Source organism: Tupaia chinensis, unplaced genomic scaffold, assembly GCF_000334495.1.
Source record: "Tupaia chinensis unplaced genomic scaffold, TupChi_1.0 Scaffold000279_1, whole genome shotgun sequence".
In the NCBI taxonomy this organism is placed as follows: Eukaryota; Metazoa; Chordata; class Mammalia; order Scandentia; family Tupaiidae; genus Tupaia; species Tupaia belangeri.
The window spans coordinates 935,760-957,539 of NW_006159762.1; the positions used below are offsets into that span (position 1 = coordinate 935,760).

Below are 21,780 nucleotides of genomic sequence, written 5' to 3' on the forward strand. Positions count from 1 at the left end.
TCCTCAGAGGGAGTTTCTACTTGTGGCTGGGCATGTGGCTGGCAGCCACTCCTCTGACTCAGCAAGGGTAAATGTACTTCGTTTACCTTGGCTCTCATTGCCCTCTCAGCTTCTAGCTCTTCCTCCAGCTCTTCGATTCGGGCCTAGCAGACACACAAGGAAACAGAAAATGGGGTTCTCATATCTCCCATGAAAACTAGAAAGTTACCACTTAGCCTTTTAGACTAGAATATAGGGAAGGGACCATATTATGGCCACAGTCAGAAGGAGAGAGAAACAGGGCACAGAGAACATGTGCAGAGGCCCTGAGGCAGGAGGGAGCCTAATGCATGTGAGATCCAGCATAGCTGGACACAGTGTGGGGGGTGGGGGGAAACAGTAAGTGGTAAGGTCAAGGACGGAGCAGAGGCTAGGTCATGGAGGTCCTCATAACCATTGTCAGAACAATAATTTGACCCTGAGTGAGGTGAACTTGGGTTGATCTCCTAGGACTCCATGTCAGTCTTGCCCCTCAAGAATCTTCAGGAGCCAAATAACAGTTGTGAATGAAAGGTGCAGAGAGTTCAATTTAAATGGAGAGTTCAGGCTTCTTGGCTCTGGACATACCTGATGTTCCTTTAGTTTCCGCTGCAGTGTTGAATTTAGAGACTGCTCATCTTCATATTTAGAGTTGACAGAATTTATTTCCATATCCCTCCTGTAAGGGAAGGTTTAATCTGAGAAAAGGCTCTGAGGGTAGACCAGCAGGCTGCCAGAGGAGGCCTGGACCTGATGAAACCCACTCAGCTCCCAACCCCTGACCTTCTGAGGCAAGAGCCCAGAAGGTGTACCTTACAGAAGAGTCAGACCCCAGAATCTGCCCTACAAGCTTTTCATCACTCATTCATTCATAGGCTTTAGTGTGACATGTGCTTATTAGCACCTATTATTTGCCAGACATTGTTTAGGGTATGAGAGGCACATAAGTGAGCAAATAGAACAGGAGTCACTGCTCTGGTACAGCTTACATTCTAGGAGCTGCAGAATCCCTTTGATTCCCCCCCCCCCCATAGGGCCCATGCACTTGCTGGAGAGAGACAGAGAAAGGGAAAGTGAGAAATTACCCTTCCACAGTGGATAGCCACACTGAATCCCTTCTCCTCTATTCTCCTCTCAGTATTTTGGTCATGCATGCACATATATCTGGAGTGATTTTCAAGCCTCCATGTCCAGGACTTGACCCACAGTTTGCCATGTGGGAGTCACCTTAACTACCTGCTGGTCCAGATGCTTTGCCCTTTTAAGGAAAACTTTCCTCCAAAACCTTTCCACAAAATCTCTGTCTCCCTGACATGTGACTTCTACGTTCAAGAAACCACACGTGAGGACTAAGAAACCAGGTAGATGATGAAAATAGGAGGGTTGCACACACTTACTGGATGTATGCTGAGACAGATTTAACTGCACATGTCCCTCATAGCAGTCTTTGTTACTTTAGAACCACCTTAGTAAAATATGCTTTCAAGAGGCATTGTCCAAATTCTACTTCCTCAAAGCTTTTCTTATCTGACTCCTCCTTATCTCCACCCCACTTATTTAATGCTCTTGCCTGGATCATTGCATTACCTTCACAGTTGTCTTCCTGCTTCCAGTTTTTCTCCACTGCACCTGTCCTCTACATCAATGCCAGAGTGATAATGATAAAATACCCACTCAACTCCTTGTTGTCCTTGAGAGCACAGTTCATCAGTTTTTCTGAAGTTTCCCTGTCTTGCCTAGTCATCAGTGTTACCAGGGATGATACTAATCTCCTTTCCAATTCTCAACAAGCAGTATGTGAGGCTGGGAGCTCCCTGCTGACAGGGCAGCACCTGCTCCTCTGTATACCCTCCTTGCCAGGCTCAATGCCTGGAGCAAAGCAAGTTCTTGAGTCATGCACTCATGAGTGTGAAGACTCAGCTCAGTGTCTGGCATGTAGTGAGTACTTAGGTCATAATTCATGTACGTGAAGCTCTCTCCATGTTGCCTGGCACCTAGCAGGTGCTGGGATCATACATTCATATATGTGAAGACCTCAGCATGATGCCTGGCACCGTCTGGATATCTCTAGCTGTTGCTAACATTGTGATGGGTGAAATAAACACAGGCATACTTTTTCACCACCTCCTCGAGATCTAGCTTGGAACGTTCCATCTCATTAAGGTTGTCGATGGTCATCTTTAAGTCACTCTCAGCTTTCCGACGAGCCTTTTCCACCTCTGCCCGGATTTTCTTTTCCTGTTCCCAGTTATCCTCCAGCTACAGGGACAAGTAAAGCAAGAAAAGGTAGAGGAGAGGATGGGATCTGAGGCCAGAATGCAAGAAGGAACCAGGCTGGGCCTGATCCTTTAGCTGTGGCATCAAAAAGTTCTACATACCATGGGGGAATATCTTGGATTAGGTTCCAAAACTTATCTGAGAATCCTGGGCCCTGGGAAGCACCTGACCCTTGAGATGTAGAAATGGCCCCAGGTATTACCTCATGGATCTGGGTGCTAAGCTTGCTGTTGCTCTTGGTCAGGTGGTTCACTTTGTCCTCCTCAGCTTGCAGGTCATCCAGGGTTTTCTGGAAAGAAAAGATACACATGTGTGTCCCATGAGGAATATCAGAAGCAGCTGAATAGACCTGTTTCTCAGATATCACTTCTGAGCTGTGGGGCCCTAGGCTTTGGGGAGTTGAATTGACTTCAGTGAACAGTCACTGGGCTCTTATACCTGGGGTTCTGGGTGAGCCCAAGTGAACAGACCAAAGCATCTATCAGCTGCAGGTGGACCCTTAGGGGGTCATTTGGGGACTCTGATTCCCCAGGGGGCAGATAAGAAATCTTTGGGGTGTTTCTGGTTGTCACAATGATTAGAGGCCCCATTACTCTGGACAGTTCAGTACCATGAAGGATAATTCTGGATTCCACATGCTTGAATTCCCTCCCAGGCATTCATGGAAGTAAAACAACTATCTAAACTCTGCTGAACCTAGAACCTAGCACCACTTTACATGTATCTGATCATTGGAAAAGTCATGATGAATTTTGGCATAGAAAAACAGAAAAATAGGTCATGACTTTTCTGATGACCCAATATCTCAGCATTATTTTTTATTTAGTATCCACTACATCTTAAAGAATAATCTCCATGAAAAATGAGAGAATATTTATTTGTTATTGTTCAAACCGTCTCTAGGAGTTATTCACCATTTTGTAAAATCACATTACTGACAGCAGCCACACCTGCTATCCAAGTTGCAACATTACCTCCGGTGCCAGTCTGCACCATCACAGATGTCTCCTAGTGGATCTGCCTGAGCTTTTACACATTGGCAGTCCATTATTTGTTGTAAGTCACTTGTCATTCATTTCTCTTATATATCGAAGGACATACTATGATGTTTTTTTAAAGCAACCCCTAGGGGTGATGGCCATGCTGCAATTCCTTTCTCCTCTGCTTTTCTCTTGGGATTTTGGGCAAGCACGCACATGTACCTAGAATGTTTTCCAAGCCGCTTGGTCTGATACTTGAACCACATAGTTGGCCACATGGAATCCAGTCACCCCAACCACCAGATTGTCCCCAATTTTTTGGTGTTATGTATTACTTATTTTATTTCAGGATAGTAAAAGTATCCCAAAATACAGCCAATCCTCATTATTTGTGGATTCTCTATTTATCCATTCACCTACTCATAATAATGTATCCGTAATTGCAAATCAATACCTGCAGTGCTCTAATGGCTAATTATAAACATGGCAGTGGCAGGGAAGATTTTGAATGGGGCAAAATTTTGAGTCACCCAATGTGCATGTTTCTAGTGAAAGTGGAACAAGATGATACTCTGCTTTGTTTCAGCTGTCATATTGTATGCATCATTCTTAAGCTCTATTTAGTGCCATGATTTTTGCATATTTAGGCTTCTTACTGGTAATTTTGCTGTCTGAAATTACTCTCTCAAGTGTAGTATGGAAGGGCTGGCCTGTAGCCTCGGGCCAGGGAGCAGACCCCATATGGCTGACCCACAGTTCAAATCCTAGCCCTAGCAGCTTGAAAAACCCATGAGGTATGGGTACGCCAAATCCTGACAGGGTGGAGAAATGGGGACGGGCTTGCAGTACGACCATATCCCAAGGGGGGGGGTGCTTTATTCCTATATCTCTGTCTCTCTGTCACAGCATTCTCCTGGGCTCCTTTCTCTGCGGCTTCTGCAACTGCCTTCCTAAGACTGAAATTTTAAGCCACATTAGACTCAAAGCTCCCTTTTATTAAAAATATAAGTCAGTTGTTGTTATTCAGAATAGTTCTATAAAGTTGACAAAAACACTGAATTGGTAAATATTGAATTAGCAAATATGAGCCACCGTTCATAGGAGAAATATAAGGTTAGGGTCCTGTGAGCCTCTGGTCATAATATTTTCATCAGCTAATCAACACCTAACACAACTATCATCAATACATTATTTTGTTTTATACGTGTTTAAGGACACCTTATTTAGTATATATTGTTGATTTGTTAACACTGAACTCACAGACAATAACACTATATAATGCATGCCTGAATGAAGCTTATCTAACATGGATATTTTCCCCATAAGGTACATCATAGCCTTCTTCCACTTAGAAATAGTAGACAGTCTTCAGCACTACACTTTTTTTTTTCTTTAATTTCCAGAGGACATATCCATAGTTTGGAAGTTTGGATGATATGTATATGGTTCTCCACTTCTAACAAAACTGGAAGGAAGACAGCAAGATGTGGCTACATGTACTGCCCTGATGAAGGAATTGAGGTTGAAGAAGATTCTTTGACTTCCCTAAAGCCTCCAGGTGAAGGGCTGCAAAGCCAGGATTTGAACTTGGGTCTCCAGTCTCTGCATGTAAAGCATGTTATACCAAGCCTCATCCGCCTTTTCCAAGGGGAGTCTCAGGGGAACCTACCTGGTGTAACTCCTCCAGAGCCCGCTTCTCCTTCTGGAGCTTGGCAATGGAGTCTTCACGGAGTGAGAGGTCCCCAGTCAGGGTGCGAACTTTGTGATCCAAGGCCTGGAAATCAGGGTGGGGAGAGAGATGGATCCTTGAGGCAGGAAATGGCCTCAGTGGGAAGGACAGGAGGGGTCTTCAGTTCAGCTGTACCCTCTCATCTGGAAACTTGAGAAATGCCAAGTCCTAGGGCATGTCCCAGACCTATCAAGTCAGACTCTTGGGTGTGGAGGGGAGCAGCAAGAACCACCAGATCAGGCCTTTGCTATTTGAAATGTGATCAGATGTCAGCAGTGGCATTGTCTGGGAATGTCTAGAAACTCAGATTTTTGGAGTCCACCAGACCTGCCAACCCAGAATCTGTATCTTCTCAATATCGCCAGAGCTTGCATGCACATCAGAGTTGAACACGTTTAGACAAAGGCCGCTTTAATCTGCTTGTGAACCTCACCCACCTGCAAGGGCAGGACAGGGACCCCAGGGTCAAAGGTTAGTCAGATGGCATGAGGAACCAGAGACTCCCCCAAAGAACTACTTGGAGAGGCAGCAATCCTTGTTTGGGCAGAAACCCAACAGCTAAAGATGACACTTTTTCCATGACAGGAACAGCTCTCAGTTCATTAACCAACTGTTCTGTCCAGTAGAATATTCTACAGGGGTAGATAGATCAGCCTCTCTATCTGTGCTGCCTAGTATGGAGGCACTTAACACACATTGCTATTAAGCACTCAGAGGGTGGCTGGTCAATGGAGGAACTATATTTGAAGTTGTATTGGATACATTTGACTTAAAATGGCCCCATGGGACCAGTGGCTGGGGCAATGGGCATCACTCCTGTGACGGCTCCAGTTGTGGCCCCTGCAAGTGAATGGGCTGGGGGTACTTTGGCTCAAGAAGAGTGCACCAGGGCACAGGCAGCTTCACACCTGCTTCTCCTTTTCTGTCTTGGCCAGTGTGGTTTCTAGACCCTCCAGGTCCCGCTTCAGGTCACTCAGCTCCCCCTCCAGCTTGCGCTTGGTGGCACTCAGCGAGGCTGCCGTTCCTTCCTCCTCCTCCAGCCGCTCCCGCATATCTGAGATCTGGCTCTCCAGCTCCATCTTGGTCTTCATCATTTGGGTCAGCCGCTCTTCTGCATCCATCAGATTCTCTTGCTCCTGTTGGATGAAAGAGCCCAGCCTGGCTTGGGACTGTGACCAAGACTGTAAATGTTTGCCAAACTGAGTTTTCTACTCTGTATGATACATGTGAAAATTGGGTATTTTGTTGGGTGTTTGTGAGGGTCAAATCAGAGAAGGAGCAGGAGATGCTTTATAAACCAGAAGGATGAGGCAGTGAATACAATGTAGGGGTGTTTAGTCAGACATTCTACAGAAACTGTGTCATTGATTCTTCCCTGCTATGTTTCCCCTTGAGTGAAAAAAAGGGGGCTCAGAGAATATAAGCTGCAAGTTCATGAGACAGCTGGGCTCTGACTCCAGGGGGTGCTCTTCTCACCACATCTCATAGCTACCATCCTCGGACAGTCTCCACAGCCCAGGCCCATAGCTGAGTGCACCCAGCCTGTAGCTATGAGCACATAATTCTATGGATATTTTTTGGTAGTTGGGTCAAGAGTGACATTGTAATGAAGGAAAGAGTAGGCTGAGAAATTTCCCTCTGATCTGGAGCGACATGGCTTCATCCTGCCTCTCTCTCTGAGTCTGACTAAAGCAACCCTGGCAGTTGCCATAGTTCTCCAACCTCTTGCCCCTTCCCCCTGAGGACCCTACATACGGCCTGTAGTTGGATGGTGAGATCATTCTTCTCCTGACTGAGCGTGGCTGTCTTCTCCTCCAGTTCTTTGACTTTGTTTATCAGTTCTTGTGTCTTGGCCATGGCACTCCTCAGTTCCTCCTCTTTGGCCTTCATCTCCTCCTCTTGCCGAGCCACATTCAGGAGTGGCTTGACCTGGGTGATGAGCAACACAGCACCAAAGAGTTTTAAGAAGATGGGTTTTACCAGGGTACTAGATGGTAGCTGTGGGCGTCTGCCTCAGACTTGTCCTCATGCCACTGCTACTGTGGAAAGCAGCTCTTTCTGCAGCTCTGCAGGTGGAGCTCCTCACCATAAAGCATCCCTGGCCTCAACAGAGAAGCCTACCCTTGTTTAGGCCCAGTTCTTAGGATGCTCATTAATCCTGAGAGACATGATCAATGTTTCTCAGCCTTCTGTGCCCCCCAGTACTTTATCTACCTGAGCTTCTCAATACTTCTGTGGCACCTCTCACTCTCATTGGAGGATCTGGGTCCGTCAGGCCCCTCACCATGTTCCTCTGCCCTGCTGCTAGTCTGCAAGCACCCCAAAGATCTCTTGCATGTGGGTCTTTATAAACTCAGCAGAGCTTTCAGGACAGGGCCTCTGGGAATATTTCCTGAGAAAATTGGTACATTTCCCTGGAAGGCAAACACCATGGAAATGGATTTGGAAGGAAGGATTATTCTCTTGAAAGGTAACAGATAAACCTCATTCATTGCCAACCTGTTCATTGTCGCAATGGCAACATTGGTGTGAAAAAGTAATAATCTTAGATGCAGTTGGTCTGGGACTTTCCACTAAGGAAGTAGGTGAGATGGATGCACACATTACGTAGAAACCCTTTGATTTGAGGTATTACTCAATTAGTTCAGTGGGTAATTTAAAAAATGAAAAAGAATTAATCAAATTCACAATGTTGTGGACAATGTTTCTTTAGGATGAGGTTAAAGCAGTTAAGTTTTCTTTTTAAATTAAAATTTTCAAATTAAAAAAGTGAATTGAGGGACGAGCAGATGGTATAATGATTCTGTCACTGGACACCTACATAGTCGACCATGGTTCAAGTCCTGGCAGCTTAAAACTCATGCTGGGTGCCTGTGCATGTGTGCCTAAAATCCTGAGAGGAGAATGGAGGAGAAGGGATTGCTCAATGGCTATCCCCCCTGGGGGGCTAGTTTCTCTGTCTCTCTGTCTCTCCCACGAGCACATACATCCTATAGCAAAAATCTCTCATTAAAAAAAGTGAATTGACATGAAGAAATATGGCTAGTCACAGAACTGATGGGGAGATCCAGGCAGTGCAGGTGATGACTGGACACCTCAGGCTCAAAGGGGCTGCCTGTGTGTGGAGCTCTTTGGTATGCAGAACTTATGATTCCTCCCCTTCAATCTGTGATGAGCACCGGTGGTTAGAAAGCTGTCTATGGCTGTTAGAAGGGCGAGTGCTGTTGTGGAAAGATGCTTCTTTGTGAGCTATGGTGGGCTCAGGAGATGACTTGGAGTCTCTCCCCACTACCTGCCTGGCCACCCCAAACAACATCACCTTTCTGTCCTCTGAACAGCTAAACGTTTAGAGACATGTGCCTTTATGGTGACTCTAGAGGGCATGATTTGATCTCCACTCAGTGGAATGGTTCAAGGCCTCCTGCATGGCTTGAAGGCAGCCTGGCTGCTTGTGGAATCCACATCCCCATGGGCTGGCTGACTTGCACTGCCCTCACTATTGCCCAGGAAGATCCTGGAAAATGAGAGGCTGGTTTCCGTTGTTTCTTTTTTTTTTTGGAGAGATTTTTGCTATAGGGCACGTGCGCTCGCCAGACAGACATAGAGAGACATAGAGACAGAAAGCGAGAAATCACCCCCCAGGGGGGATGGTCACGCCGCAATCCCTTCTCCTCCATTCTCCTCTCGGGATTTTGGGCATGCGTGCACACATGCCCGGCGTGAGTTTTAAGCCACTGGGTCCGGGATGCGAACCGCGGTCAACTACGTTGAGCCCAGCGACATAGCCATTACGCTAACTGCTGGTTCCCTGGTTTCCATTGTTTCTTGAGGTTCTTCTGGCTTTGAGGCCAAGGACTCACTGAAGGAATTAAAAATGCCTCAACATGCCCAGGCACAAGGAGTCAATAACCAAGCCCACTTTTTTTGGTATGAGGGGTGAGAAGGAGTAGTGTTCTCTATCCTAAGTGGATTTTATTTTGAGGAATGAGAATGGAAGGTGGTAGAGCACACAGTAATTTTTTCTTAGCGAGGATTACCCTTTGTTTGTCTGGACACTTTATCTCCAAGATTCCCTCTTTTCAGACTTCCAGAGGGCTCCTGTGGCCTCCCGCTCAGAGGGTCACCTCCTTCTCGTTCTGAGGTTCCCCCAGCCTGCAGGCAGCAGCAGTCTTGCCTGGCCTGGCCCCTTGGCCCTCACCTTGTTGTAGAGCTTCCACCAGCCCCAGAAACGCAGCTGCAGGAACTTGCGCACGTTCCGCTGAATGACTTTCAGGCCTATTCTGCAACAACAACAAGTCCAGGGTTGCAAAGGTTAAACGAAGGTGTCAGGGCCTGGCTCTCTGAGGAAGGGAAGGTCTACTTTGTTCAGATACAAAATTACTTTCTCAAGAGCCAGCACTGGGGCCAGCAGGTAGTATAGAGGTTAAGGTGACTGGATCCCAAATGGTTGACTGCACAGTTTGAGTCCCAGACCTGGTGGCTTGAAATAGAGACTAGGCACTGTGTGTGCGTGCATGCCCAAAATCCTCAGAGTAAAAGGGAAGGGATTGCAGCATGGTCATCCCCATAGGGGTTGATTTCTCATTTTTTCTCTCTCTCTTTCTTTCTCCCTGTCTCTTTCCAGAGAGTACATGTGCTCTATAGCAAAGTTAAAAAAAAAAAAAAAAAGTCGGCATTGCCTGCATGGTCTGGGGCAGTGAGACTCAGGCTCATCAGATCCATCTTTTGAGCCCAGTCATGCATTAAGAAAACTGAGGTAGAAAATAAGGGATCGGGTCCCTCCCAGATGGCAGGAATCAGAGACAGACCACTCATTTACTCCAGCATTCTCCTTCTGTTCATTTTCTCACCAGAAATTACCCATTAGTCTCCAAATCTTGCCAATCTGCAATCTCTGGATTCTGCCTTGTTTTTGTCCCTAGCAGTTTTTCCTGCCTCCTGTGTATGGGAGGCCTTGGGCCAGATTGGATTCCTCCATTCGGCCCCTAGCTAGTGAACCTGCCTTCATTTGGAGGTCATGGAGGACCTGCTGGTAGGTAGCAGAAATTCATCACTAACATTAGGACCACAAAACACCTGAGTCACAGGTCAGTGAGGATGGACCCAGAAAGTTTTGAATGACCATGTTAGGGAGTGGCTGAAAAATGTGATACCAAAGGCAGGAATTTGGAGGGAGAATTACTGAGTTTTAATCCTGACTCTGCATAAACCTTGCCCAATTCCTTAGTTCTTCTGACCTCAGTTTCTACATCTGTAAAATGGGAGTGCTGTCTCTACCACACCCCCCTCAGTGTCATCCTATGGACAAAGTAAAGGGAGGGCTGTGAAAGTGATTTGGAAACTATAAAGAGAAGGGTTTATATTGGTTATATAAAGATTTATGTTGGCCCTTGTTAAGGGATGAATTGTTTTTACCAAAAGATAAATTGAAGTCCTAACCGCCAATACCTGTCAGTGAGACCTTATTTGGAAACAGGGTTGCTACAGATGTAATTAGTTAAGATAAGGTCATACTGGAGTAAGCCGGGTCCTTAGTCCAATATGACTGATACCATAAAAAGAGGGATGATCCGAAGACAGATACAGGGAGAAGTCCATGTGAAGACAGACACAGAGATAGGAGTGATATATCTACAAGCCAAGGAGCACCTGGGGCTACCAGGACTGGCAGAGGCCAGGAAGGATCTTTCCTAGAGGCTTCAGAGGGAGCATGGCCCTGCCAGTCCTTTGACTTTGGACTTCTACCTTTGAGAACTGAGAGAACAAATTCCTGTTGTTTGAAGCCTCCCAATGTGTGATACTTTGTTATGGCAGCCCCAGGAGGCTGATAGAGCCCCAAACAGGGTTCTTTGGGCCAGTGAAGACATTGATGTCCATCCCTCATCCCACTACATTGTGTAGCTAATGGAGTGTGTGCGTGCGTGTGTGTGTATGTGTGCGGGGTTTCCATAGACCTGCCCCATCCGTGTTTGTGAGGGCTACCTTCGTTCAAGCATCTTCTTGAACTCAACCCTCATGAGGAATCCCCGGAGCCGACACTGAAGCATCGTCATGATCTTGGCCAGACGCTCGTCCCTCATGTCCTCGAGCTTGGCCAGAATGCCAGCGCGAAAGAACACCTGGGTAAAAAGGCCATGGTCTGAAAACAACCCAGTTATTACCCAGTGGCAGCCACACTAGGTGTGTGTCATGCATGAAACTTGGAGAGGCAAGGGATCTGCTCTAAGCTGCACAAAGGCAGGCTTTGAGCCTGACACTCTTGACTGCAAAGCCAGTGCTTCTCTCACGTCACCCTGACTGTAATGTTGGGGTATTGTCTTTTGGGGCAGCCACAGATGGACACCTTGCACCACTAGTCTGGCTAGTCCCTATGGTCTAGATAGAACTCTGAAGGGCCAGGAAATAGGATAGACATAGTGCAACCCAGACCCTGTGAGTCAGGATCAGAAGGCTGCTCTGTCTGAGTCAGCCCCGACTCACCTGCCAGCTCAGGGTTCAAGGCTTACTTTGTGAGCTTCATTCAGTTGTAACACTTCATTGCCAGTCCTGCCCACACATACCACCCTATTGGGCTAGATGCTGGACCTTGATTTTATTTAGCTCTTTTTATTCTTAGAAACTTAGGGCTGATGCAGTACTAAGGAATGTTCTATAATTGAATGAGTACCACAAAGTACTGAGCTGGTTCTATACCTGTTGCCACTAGTTATCTCAGATCCTGTGAGACTGGCATTACCATCCTTAACTTTGCAGAGGAGGAAACTGAAACTCTCAGCAGTTGAGGGACTTGCACAAGGCAGGTGACTGGTCAGTCACTGAGCTGGAATTTACACCCCAAGCCTGCCTTCCTGGGACAAGGCTGAGTGGGTATAGGGAGGGAGCACGCACCAGAAGACCCTACCTTGGTATGTCCGATTTTGTAATCATTCACGTCCAAATCAATGGACCCAAGGAGCAGCTCTGAAGCTTTCTTGTTGTCCACAAAGCCCTGGGGAATCACGTTAGGGTTCAGTACTTGGTACCTGGTAGAAGAGAGATTACTGGCAGTCATCATCATACCCAGGTTGGCAGCATACAAAGTTCATTCACACAGTTACCTATTGATATATATATACATATGTGTATGTGTGTGTGTATATGCATATACACATACACATGTAATATGTATATTATATAATCTATACCGATCAACATATACACATATGTATACATACATATATAATGTGTACACGTTATATACACACTATACACATGTGTAATATGTATATATTTTATTTATATATATATATGTGTATATATATATATATATATATACACATATATATATATATTTTAGAGAGAGATTTTTGCTATAGGGTACATGCACTTTGCCAGAGATAGAGAGACCCAAAGCAAGAAATCACCCTCCTGGAGGGATAGTCATGCCACAACCTCTTCTTCTCCATTCTTCTCTAGGAATTTTGGACATGTGCACACACATGTCCAGCTTGAGTTTCAAGGTTCTGGGTCTGGTTCAACCTCTGGGTCTGGGACTCAAACCGTGGTTGATCATATGGGAATCCAGTGATGTAGCCATTACACTATCTGCTTGTCCTTCATTGATATACTTTTTTGAAGAGTTTATTTATTGGGGCCAGCAGGTGGCATGGTGTTTGAAGTGCTAGACTCCCAAATGGCCAACCGTGGTTCAAATCCCAGACCTGGTGGCTTGAGAATCACATGGGGGGATGTGTGTGCATGACCAAAATCCCAGGAGGAGAATGAAGGAGATGGGATTGTGTCATGGCCATCCACCCTGGGGAGTGATTTCTCACTTTCCCTCTCACAGTCTCTCTGTTTTTCTCTGTGAATGCATATAGCACATGGCAAACAAACAAACAAACAAACTAAAAAAAAAAGTTTATTTACTTCTCCTATGAGCAAGAGAAAGAGAAATAGTCACATCCAATTGGGTTTTTTTTTTTTTGAGAGGTTTTTGCTATAGGGAGTGTGCGCTCGGCAGCCAGAGAGAGACGTAGAGACAGAAAGTGAGAAATCACCCCCCAGGGGGGATGGTCATGCTGCAATCCCCTCTCCTCCATTCTCCTCTCAGGATCTTGGGCACGCATGCAAACGCGCCCGGCGTGAGTTTTAAGCCACCGGGTCCGGGACGTGAACCGCGGTCGACTGCGTGGGTGTCCAGCGACATAGCCATTACGCTAACTGCTGGTTCCCCAATTGGGTTTTTATGCTGTGATCCACCCTTAGCCCCAGTCAGCTGGGGTCATGGGCACATGAATGTCCAATGTTTTCAGGGAGGTCTTGGAACACAAGCTGAGAACCTTCCCATGTGAGTCAGCCTTGTAGAGCATTGTTACTGCTACACCACCATTCATACCGTATTCACTGTTCTTTGTCTTCTTTAAGACAAGAAGTAGACTTTACAGATGCCCAAGGTTGACAGAGAGATAAAATTGATAGGAAGCTTCGGGGCAAGGGCTACACCTTGGGAGTGAATGTTGGTGTGGATTGGGGGGGTTCAGGGAAGATATCTTCTTAGTAACAAAGAAACCATGACCCTCTCCTTTTTGACTGAGCATGGAGTAGAGAAGAGAGCACTGACCCAGACATAGGAAAATAGCTTCTTTTCCTGACCAGCCCACTTTGAGATCTTAGACAAGTCTTTCCTGATCCATCAATTGGAGGTAATAATGGTCTAGCAACTGAGGGGTGGGTAGAAAATCCTCTCTAAGGAGGGGGTCTTAGTTCTAGAAGCAGACTCTGAGACAAGGATTTGAGTACAAGTAGTTTATCTCGGAGGTGGAAGAGCTGAAAGTGGGCAGAGGGCAAATAGAAAGCATGTTATCAAAGCAACTAGAGCTTGATACTCTTGGGGAACACTGGGAGCAGGGGAGGGAGTATTTACACTATGAAGACTGGCAGATACCACCAATTAGAGGTTTTTTTAAAAAAAATTTTCCCCCCAACCTGGAGACCCCTTTGAAACATTTACCAGCACACTGTTGTCTGAGCAAGTATAGAGAATGCCTCAGAGTTAGCCACCAGAAATGTGAGGAAGCTGAAATCTCTACAGAAACCTCTACAGTAATGACCTCATAGGTTGAGGGCTACTTTTGGAGAGATGTTAATTCCTGGGGATTTCAGTCTGCCAAGGAGGGGCAAAGCTAGCTTTAGCAGCCAAAGAAATGTGGGAGCTGGCAGTTAAAAATTGGGCCAACATGCATTAAAGCGTTGACAATGAGGCAAAATTGGTAAGATACTCATATGTCAGCTGCACTGGGGCTTTACTCACCAGCTGGTTAATCCCTGCAAGACTGAGCACTGTGCTCAAGAGACTAGGAAATACCACTCACCTCTGTTTGAACTCTGGATACTGCAGCCTGTTTGGGAAGCCCTTCCTGCAAATACGAATGCCTTCCAGGACACCGTTGCAAGCCAGCTGGTGCATAATCAGGTGGGCATCTACCACACCTACAGAGGGAGGGGACAGGATGGAAAGTTACCATGCTGGAGTGGGACAAGCCAGTCCTTGCCACTCAAGAAGATTGAGCTGGACCAGCGGTTAGCGTGATGGCTATGTTGCTGGACTCCCACATAGTCAACTGTGGTTCACGTCTCAGACCCGGTGGCTTAAAACTCATGCCGGGTGCGTGTGTGCCCAAGATCCCGAGAGAATGGAGGAGAAGGGATTGTGGTGTGGTCATCCCCCCTGGGGGGTAATTTCTCACTTTCTGTCTCTCTGTCTCTCTCTGTCTGTCTGGCAAGCGCATGCGCCCTATAGCAAAAACCTCTCAAAAAAAAAAAAAAAAGATTGAACTGAACATCTGTGCCATTAACCCCCATCTTGTCATTTCTCAGAGGGCCCCAGGTTCTCTACAACTTGGTCAGTGCCCAGAGGCTCTCCTGAATGTGATTTATGGCTAGATAAGCATCACTCAGCTTTATAAAGAGGCCAGAACATTGTCTGGGGAGATGCCCCATTGTTGGGGATTTTCTCAGAGCCTTATTTGGCCCCCATCAGTCCTGGTGGTTAAAGGTGGATTAAATCTGGAATAAATACTAACTTTGAAGACCTTCAGGACTTCCCAGTAGAGATGTAGACCTCATAATGTACCTGATTGTTTAAACTCATTGGGGACGATACAGCGGACAAAATGGGGGGCAGTGCTGTGTAGGGTAGTCATCAGCTTATTCAGCTGCTCCTGGAGATGGAGAAAAAAGGAAAAAGAGCACTGATGTTGGAGGATACTCATGCTAGGAGGGGTACTTATTTAGAGTTTAAATGATTAACATTAAATTATACTTCAATGCTTCAGTCACAGCAGTCACTTTTCAAGTACTTACTAGCTATACATAGCTAGTGGCTACTATATTGGATGGCACAGAAGAGAGCATTTCCATCATTTCAGAAAGCTGGACAGCCCTGCTCTTAAATTCCAGTAACTTGCCCAATGTGTCATGGTTTACAGAAGTGGGGCTCCTTCTGATTCAGTCATCATCTATCATAAATCTCAGTAACAGAGAAACCATAGGGTCTATGTGGACAAATCCCTGTCCACTATTAATCTTTCTATGGGTGGGTCTTTCTCCTCAGCTTGGATACCTCCAATGAAGTGGCCCACTCTGCCTTGGGATAGCTTAATCCTTGGGGAGTATTGAAATATTCTATTGTATAACATCCTCTTATTGGCTACACTTCACTTTGGAGGGTGTTTCTAGTAATGTCCAACCTTTGTGCAAGTTTTGACCAGCCCAGAAGACCTGTCAGCTAAGGACACAAGATCTTTGGCATTGATATCTCAGTTTGCATACTGCACAAGTCTCTTTTCTCTCTCAACCCAAAATGACACAGCTGTATTGGAACTTCCCTAGGATCTTTCCTGCATGTTGGTCTAGTGATTCAGTGACCTTCAGAATGAAACAGACTTCTCAAATAAAGAGGAGATAATATATTGGGTTTCCAGAAAAGTCATGATATGTTTTTCTATGTAAAAATATGTCATGACTTTTCCAATGACTGAATAGAAATGAAGTCATCCCACACTTCACCATGAAGTGATAGCCAGACCATCACATCATTGAAAGGGAGGGCTGGAGACACTAGACCCAAGGTAACCTCTGGGGAAGCCCCTACTCACCCTGTAGAAATTGGAAACTGTCATGAAGGAAGATCCTCTCTTCTGCTTCTTGCTTCCAGCTGAGGAAAAAACAAGCACATTTTGTACCAGTAAGTGCTCTATGTCAGAGCACATGTATTCTCTAGTTTTAAAAATGCTTATCTTGGGACAAGATGAGGTAGCACCCTTACACCAGGAAAAATGAGATCTACCAGAAGCAGGGCTGAGCTTGGTATTTGCCTCAGATTGGAGAAAGGGGGAGCAAAAAATAAGCATAAGGCATTTGGGTGTGTTTTCCAAAGAAATGTCACTATAACTAGAGGTGGTACAGGCCCAGTAATCAATTCAGTTGATGGAAACTCCCAAAAGTCCACATCCATTTATCACAGTGTCATCCATGGCCTGCCTTAAACCATTGTCATTCATTCATCCATTCATCTATTCACTCATTCACCTTAAAAGAGTTAAGTAAGAGCTTTGTCTCCTTCCCACTTTGACCTCTAAAGGGTATCAGTACAGGGAGACTGGACACCACAAGGGCTCAGCCATACCTGGAGCCTCCTCTTCTTTGAAGAGAAGGGCCAAGATTCCGAGGGTTGATTTCTGGAACAAGCCCACCACTGTTTCATTTAAGGGGTCTTTGTTCTTCTCCAGCCAGCCTGTGATATTGTAACCCACCTGTAAAAGGAAAGATTGTAAGTGGGTAAATTTTAGGTGCAGCATTCCCTTTTCAGGAACCACAGCTAGAACCTATACCTACAGTTCTGCTCTGCTGTGGTCTCCCAGGACTAACCTTCAGGTCTATCTCCTGGGGCTTTAGCACTTGTCCAGATAACTTTCCTGGTGTCCTGGGATGTCCCTGAACGCCAGTCTGAGTTGGAGTCCCCGTCATCTGCTTTCTTAGTCATTTACAATTTGCCAGCATATAATACCCTGTCTCTGAGATTTGCTCATAAGCCAGGACTCCCTGGCCACTATCTCCTGAGCTGCAACCTTATCTTACATAGCTTGTTCTGCTGGCCATATTGAGCCCCACTGATCCTTGGGTCTTCTTTCCTAGTGGGCTTGCTGTCAGTGACAGGTAGAGTCCTAAGCTACATAAAAAAATCTTTATAAGAATTTCTGGTCTTTCCTTGCTGAGGAATACATAACCATTCTTACGATACTGCAGAGTCAGTGCCTAGTAGAAGTGGGGGTGCTCTGTTCATCCAGGACGGGGTCTGCATGTATCGAGGTAATTGGACATGATCTAATTTCTATTCCCCATTTATTCATCCAGGACGGGGTCTGCATGTATCAAGGTAATTGGACATGCTCTAATTTCTATTCCCCATTTCACCATGTGGCCCCAGTTGGATGGGTAAGGAGGAAGGGACCTTTTAGATCCTTCCACTGGGCACAGAGAACTGAGAAAAGTTGATAGAAAGCCAAAAACAGGGTTTTCCATCTCCTACACAGCGTAGACATTCATCATTTCTGTGCCTTATTTGAGGAAGTGTACAGGTCCCATTTGACTTTGAATATTCTATTTCTATAAATGTGGGCTTTTCTCATCTCAGTGTGAGAAGAACAGAGTGCTGCAATTTGGCCTCAAACCTGCTGTTTGCTCTAAGTACTGGCCAATCAATTTTGTGAGTAATTGGCGTTGTTATGGTTGATGATGTCATAAAATCTTGACTCCAATGCCCAGTGCAATTGTGGCTTTCCTGACAGCCCTGTCCTAAGGCTGTTGTTTCCCTGCAGTTAAACCCATGGAGTCTCAACAAAGTCTGTTGGAAATAGGAGTAATGGCGCTTAACGGCAACATTGAATTCTCAAGGAACCAAATGCATTCTTATAAGCTCGCTGGTTGAGTGTTACTTACTATTAATTATACAAATAGAATCTAAGCCCTAGCTGCACTTAATTTCCTTTTCTCCTAATTTGTCATGAGTGAAAAAGTTACTCCATAGATGTCATTAGCTGTCAGAGGCACTAGTTTGTTCAGGTGGAAGCAATTAATAGGCGCATGAATTTTTTTCTCTTTTTCAAAGTATTGTTGTTTCTGGCCAAGACTGAAGTTCAGCCATCAAACTGAGGGCCATAGATAATGGCATAGGCCTGACAGTTCAGATGGCAGGAACTCTCTAACGGACATCGTCGGCTGCATTGCTTTGGAATTCTCAGATGGAAAAGTAATGAGCAAGTATGAGCCAGAGTTTATTTCAATTGTCTTTTCACCGTGTTATACCATGGCTGTGCTAGTTGGAGGCAGAAAGCCCTGGTGGGGCATGTCAGAGTGGGCCAACAATAGAGGGAGTGGAAAGCTGCCAGCAGGTGGCCACAAAGGGTGAGACTTACGGTGCCTGCATAGTGGACGAGCTCGAAGTGGGCCTCAGGTCCCTTCCCCTTGCCCCCTTTGGGCTTGAGGAAGTTGCTAGATTTGCCCAAGTGGTTGTCATACAGGGCTGCCTTGAACGTGGCATCTGTGGCTTTGGGGAAGACGCACTGTTCCTCCAAGATAGAGAAGATGCCCATGGGCTAAGAGAGAAGAGGACAGAATGGTATTAAAGGAGGCTGAAAAACCTAAAAGGGCCATACTGGCACTGGGCCTAGAACTGGTGGTAGAGATGCAGCAGGCACTCTTGTGGCCAGCCACAACTGGCAGGACTCTGGGCAGTGAGCTCTGGGATCAGTGCCTGACATTCCAGGGCCTCGTCTTCAAATGCCAGGCCTATTAAGACTTAAAAGAGGCTAGACTTCATTGAGCTCAAGAGAAGGGAAGACAGATATGAAGGGGTCAGATTGCTTCTTAAATGGTATTCCTATGAAACCGTGGCCTTGGGGCCAGCAGGTGGCATGGTGGTTAAAGGTGCTGGATTCCCACATGGCTGACCATGATTTGAGTCCTGGACCTGCCAGATTTCTTTCTCCCTTTCTGTTTCTCTCTCTCTCTGGTCAAATTAAAAACAAAACAAAACAAAACAAACAAACAAAAAAATAGTGGCCTTGGGCAAATTTGACCTTCAGAAAAAATGGTGAAGTCAGTGACATCTGTCCTCTCTGTTTTTAACTCTCTTTTATGTGCTGTTCTCCACTGGTCTTCCCTGGAGCCTCATGCTGTTCTAGGTCTCTTCTCATATAAAAAATGGGAAGCTCATGGGTGCTATTAGTAGCTTAATATGCCTCCTATCCATGGAGAGGCTGGATTTTAAAAGACTTCTAGAAGAGGGTAATACTTAACCCCAAAGTCAAGAATGAGAAATTTCAGACTCTGGGACAACTGGACAGGAAGGGTAGATAGTAGGGACAGGGAGGGCATGCAGATAGTCTGCTTTATTTATTTATTTATTTATTTATTTATTTATTTTTCTTTCTTTCTTTTTTTCTTTTTCTTTTTCTTTTTTTTGCTACAGAGTGCATGCACTTTCCAGATAAAGAAAGAGAGGGGAAGTGAAAGGCCACCCCGCCCCCCCTCAGGAGAGAGGACATTCCCTTCTCCTCTAGTCTCCTCTTGGGATTTTGGGCATGTACACACACACACACCCAGTGTATTTTTTATGCCTCCCGATTGGAACTTGGACTGCACACTCAGCTATTTGGGATCCAGATGCCTTAGCCACCACACCACCTGGCTGGTCCCTCTTTTTTTTTAACTTTTCACATTAAAACAATTTCAGACTTGCAGAAATACTGCAAAAATAGTGCAAAGGTTTCCCATACATCCTTTGCCCAACTTTTAAAGTTGTTAATATAATCACTGTATGTGCAATACCTAGAGTCAAGAATTAACCAATCTAACACCATGAACAGGCTTTGTTCAAATTTTATCTTCTGTCCTGTTAATGTTCTTTTTCTATCCTTTTTCTGTATAGAATCAAACAATACATATTATTGAACTAGACCTTCCATGTGTTGTGATTATAGGTAAAACTATCATGCTGCCCATGTTAGAGCTTGGCTCTACCATTCTTAGGCTGTGGTACTTTGGACAAGTGACTTCTGTTCTCTGTTCTTCAATGTTCCTATCTGTGAAATGGGTGTAATAAAAGTAACCCCTTCTTGTAGCAGGTTGTGATGATCAGTCACTATTGTACAAACCACCCTGATTTGTAGTATTTGCCATTGTGCGGAAGGGGAAGTGGAAGTCAAATCAATCAATGTGGTCAGTGGTGTGGGCGACTACCCAGGTTACCTTTTCCAGGAGGTCGATGCAGGCCTGCAGGTCAAGACCAAAGTCAATGAAGACCCACTCTATGCCCTCCCTCTTGTACTCTTCCTGCTCCAGCACGAACATGTGGTGGTTGAAGAACTGCTGCAGCTTCTCATTGGTGAAATTGATGCATAGCTGCTCAAAGCTGTTGAACTGTGGTACCAGGAAGACAGAAGGAGGCATCAGTACAGGCACAGAGAGCGTCTCTGCCAGGACAGAATGAGGAAACCACTTGGATGGTGAAAATCTGCCAAGGGTTCAGAGTATTAGGCATATAACCAAGTGCCTTAACATTGTCCATTTGGTCAATGGACCCATCAGCCCTGTGAGAAGTGATGCTTCATTACCCTTCCCTGCAGAGGCAGAGTAGTTTAACACATGCCTTGAGTCATACAATAGTGATACTGGGGCCAGAAACCCAGGCAGCCAGACTCCAGCCTTGTGGAGTGAATGAAATTCATTGTGGAAAGAACCATTTTCTTTCCAAGGATGGAAATCACTTGAAATGCTTTATGGATCTGACATGCTGTATGCCTGTAGGCAGCTTTCCTCTCTCTCTCTGTAGTTTTTCCTCAGTCTCATCTGTAGGGTAAAGGAATTTGAGGGATTTACAGGCTCTTTTTTTCGCTAAAGAAGATGTAGAGGGTTACCAGTAATGTACTGGTCAATCAGCTTTCTTTCTCAAAACAAAGTAAAACAAAACCACCCTGATTTGTAGTATTTGCCAAATTGCCATAGTATGAATTGATACCACTCCTTCTACCCATTAAATGCACACCATTATTTGTGACTTGGCACCATGTAAATGAAGATGGAAATTTCTGGAGTTCAAAACTCAGAGATCCAGTGGTAAACAGATTGGATTGATCTGCCCCAAGACCAAGATGAGAAACAAGAGAATCATGGTGGAAAGTAGCTTATAGAAGGAGGACAGCCACTGCCAAAGCAGAAACCAAACATGAACCCAGGCACACCTCAAAGATCTCGAAGCCAGCAATGTCCAGTACTCCAATGAAGAACTGCCGCTGCATCTTGGTGTCCAAGGTTTTGTTAATCCTCACCACCAGCCACTTGAACATCTTGTCATAGACGGCTTTGCCCAGAGCACCGATTGAGTTGTTGCACTGTTCCATATTCTGGCCCTTTTGCACGAATTCATTGCCTACTTTGACTCGAGGCCTGGTGATACCCTTTTGGAGTTCACCGGAATTGAGACCCATGAGATGGGCGACTTTGTCAGCCACTGAGAAGGAATGGAAAGAACAGATGAGTGACAGAAAGGTAGTGCCATGCCAGGGAGTGACCCAGCACCATCTATCATGGTCTGGAAAGGGGGTAAAAGAGAGAGTAGCAGAGACCCCATTTTTCCAATAAGAAAAAGATCAAGGTAACTTCTACATTTGTTTAAGGGGTAAAGCAGGATACCATGTCTCCATTGTCCCTCTCTGAGCATACTGATGTCTGAAC

At 45.5% G+C, this 21,780-nt stretch overlaps 1 protein-coding gene across 1 annotated transcript in view; it reads right to left on the bottom strand.

The window, feature by feature from the left end:
* The window catches only part of MYH16 (myosin heavy chain 16), a 67,105-nt gene that overhangs the window by 28,848 nt on the left and 16,477 nt on the right, over positions 1–21,780 (bottom strand). The window contains exons 11-27 of the mRNA XM_006150168.3: positions 21,288–21,556; positions 20,296–20,466; positions 18,462–18,641; positions 16,673–16,799; positions 16,143–16,201; positions 15,119–15,206; positions 14,358–14,475; positions 11,906–12,026; positions 10,987–11,123; positions 9,203–9,284; positions 6,760–6,933; positions 5,913–6,140; positions 4,945–5,049; positions 2,498–2,584; positions 2,132–2,277; positions 607–697; positions 87–143 (exon numbers count right to left, since the gene is read on the bottom strand). Of these exons, the coding sequence (XP_006150230.1) occupies positions 87–143; positions 607–697; positions 2,132–2,277; positions 2,498–2,584; positions 4,945–5,049; positions 5,913–6,140; positions 6,760–6,933; positions 9,203–9,284; positions 10,987–11,123; positions 11,906–12,026; positions 14,358–14,475; positions 15,119–15,206; positions 16,143–16,201; positions 16,673–16,799; positions 18,462–18,641; positions 20,296–20,466; positions 21,288–21,556 (2,240 nt within the window). The remainder of the gene's footprint in view (positions 1–86; positions 144–606; positions 698–2,131; positions 2,278–2,497; positions 2,585–4,944; positions 5,050–5,912; positions 6,141–6,759; positions 6,934–9,202; positions 9,285–10,986; positions 11,124–11,905; positions 12,027–14,357; positions 14,476–15,118; positions 15,207–16,142; positions 16,202–16,672; positions 16,800–18,461; positions 18,642–20,295; positions 20,467–21,287; positions 21,557–21,780) is intronic.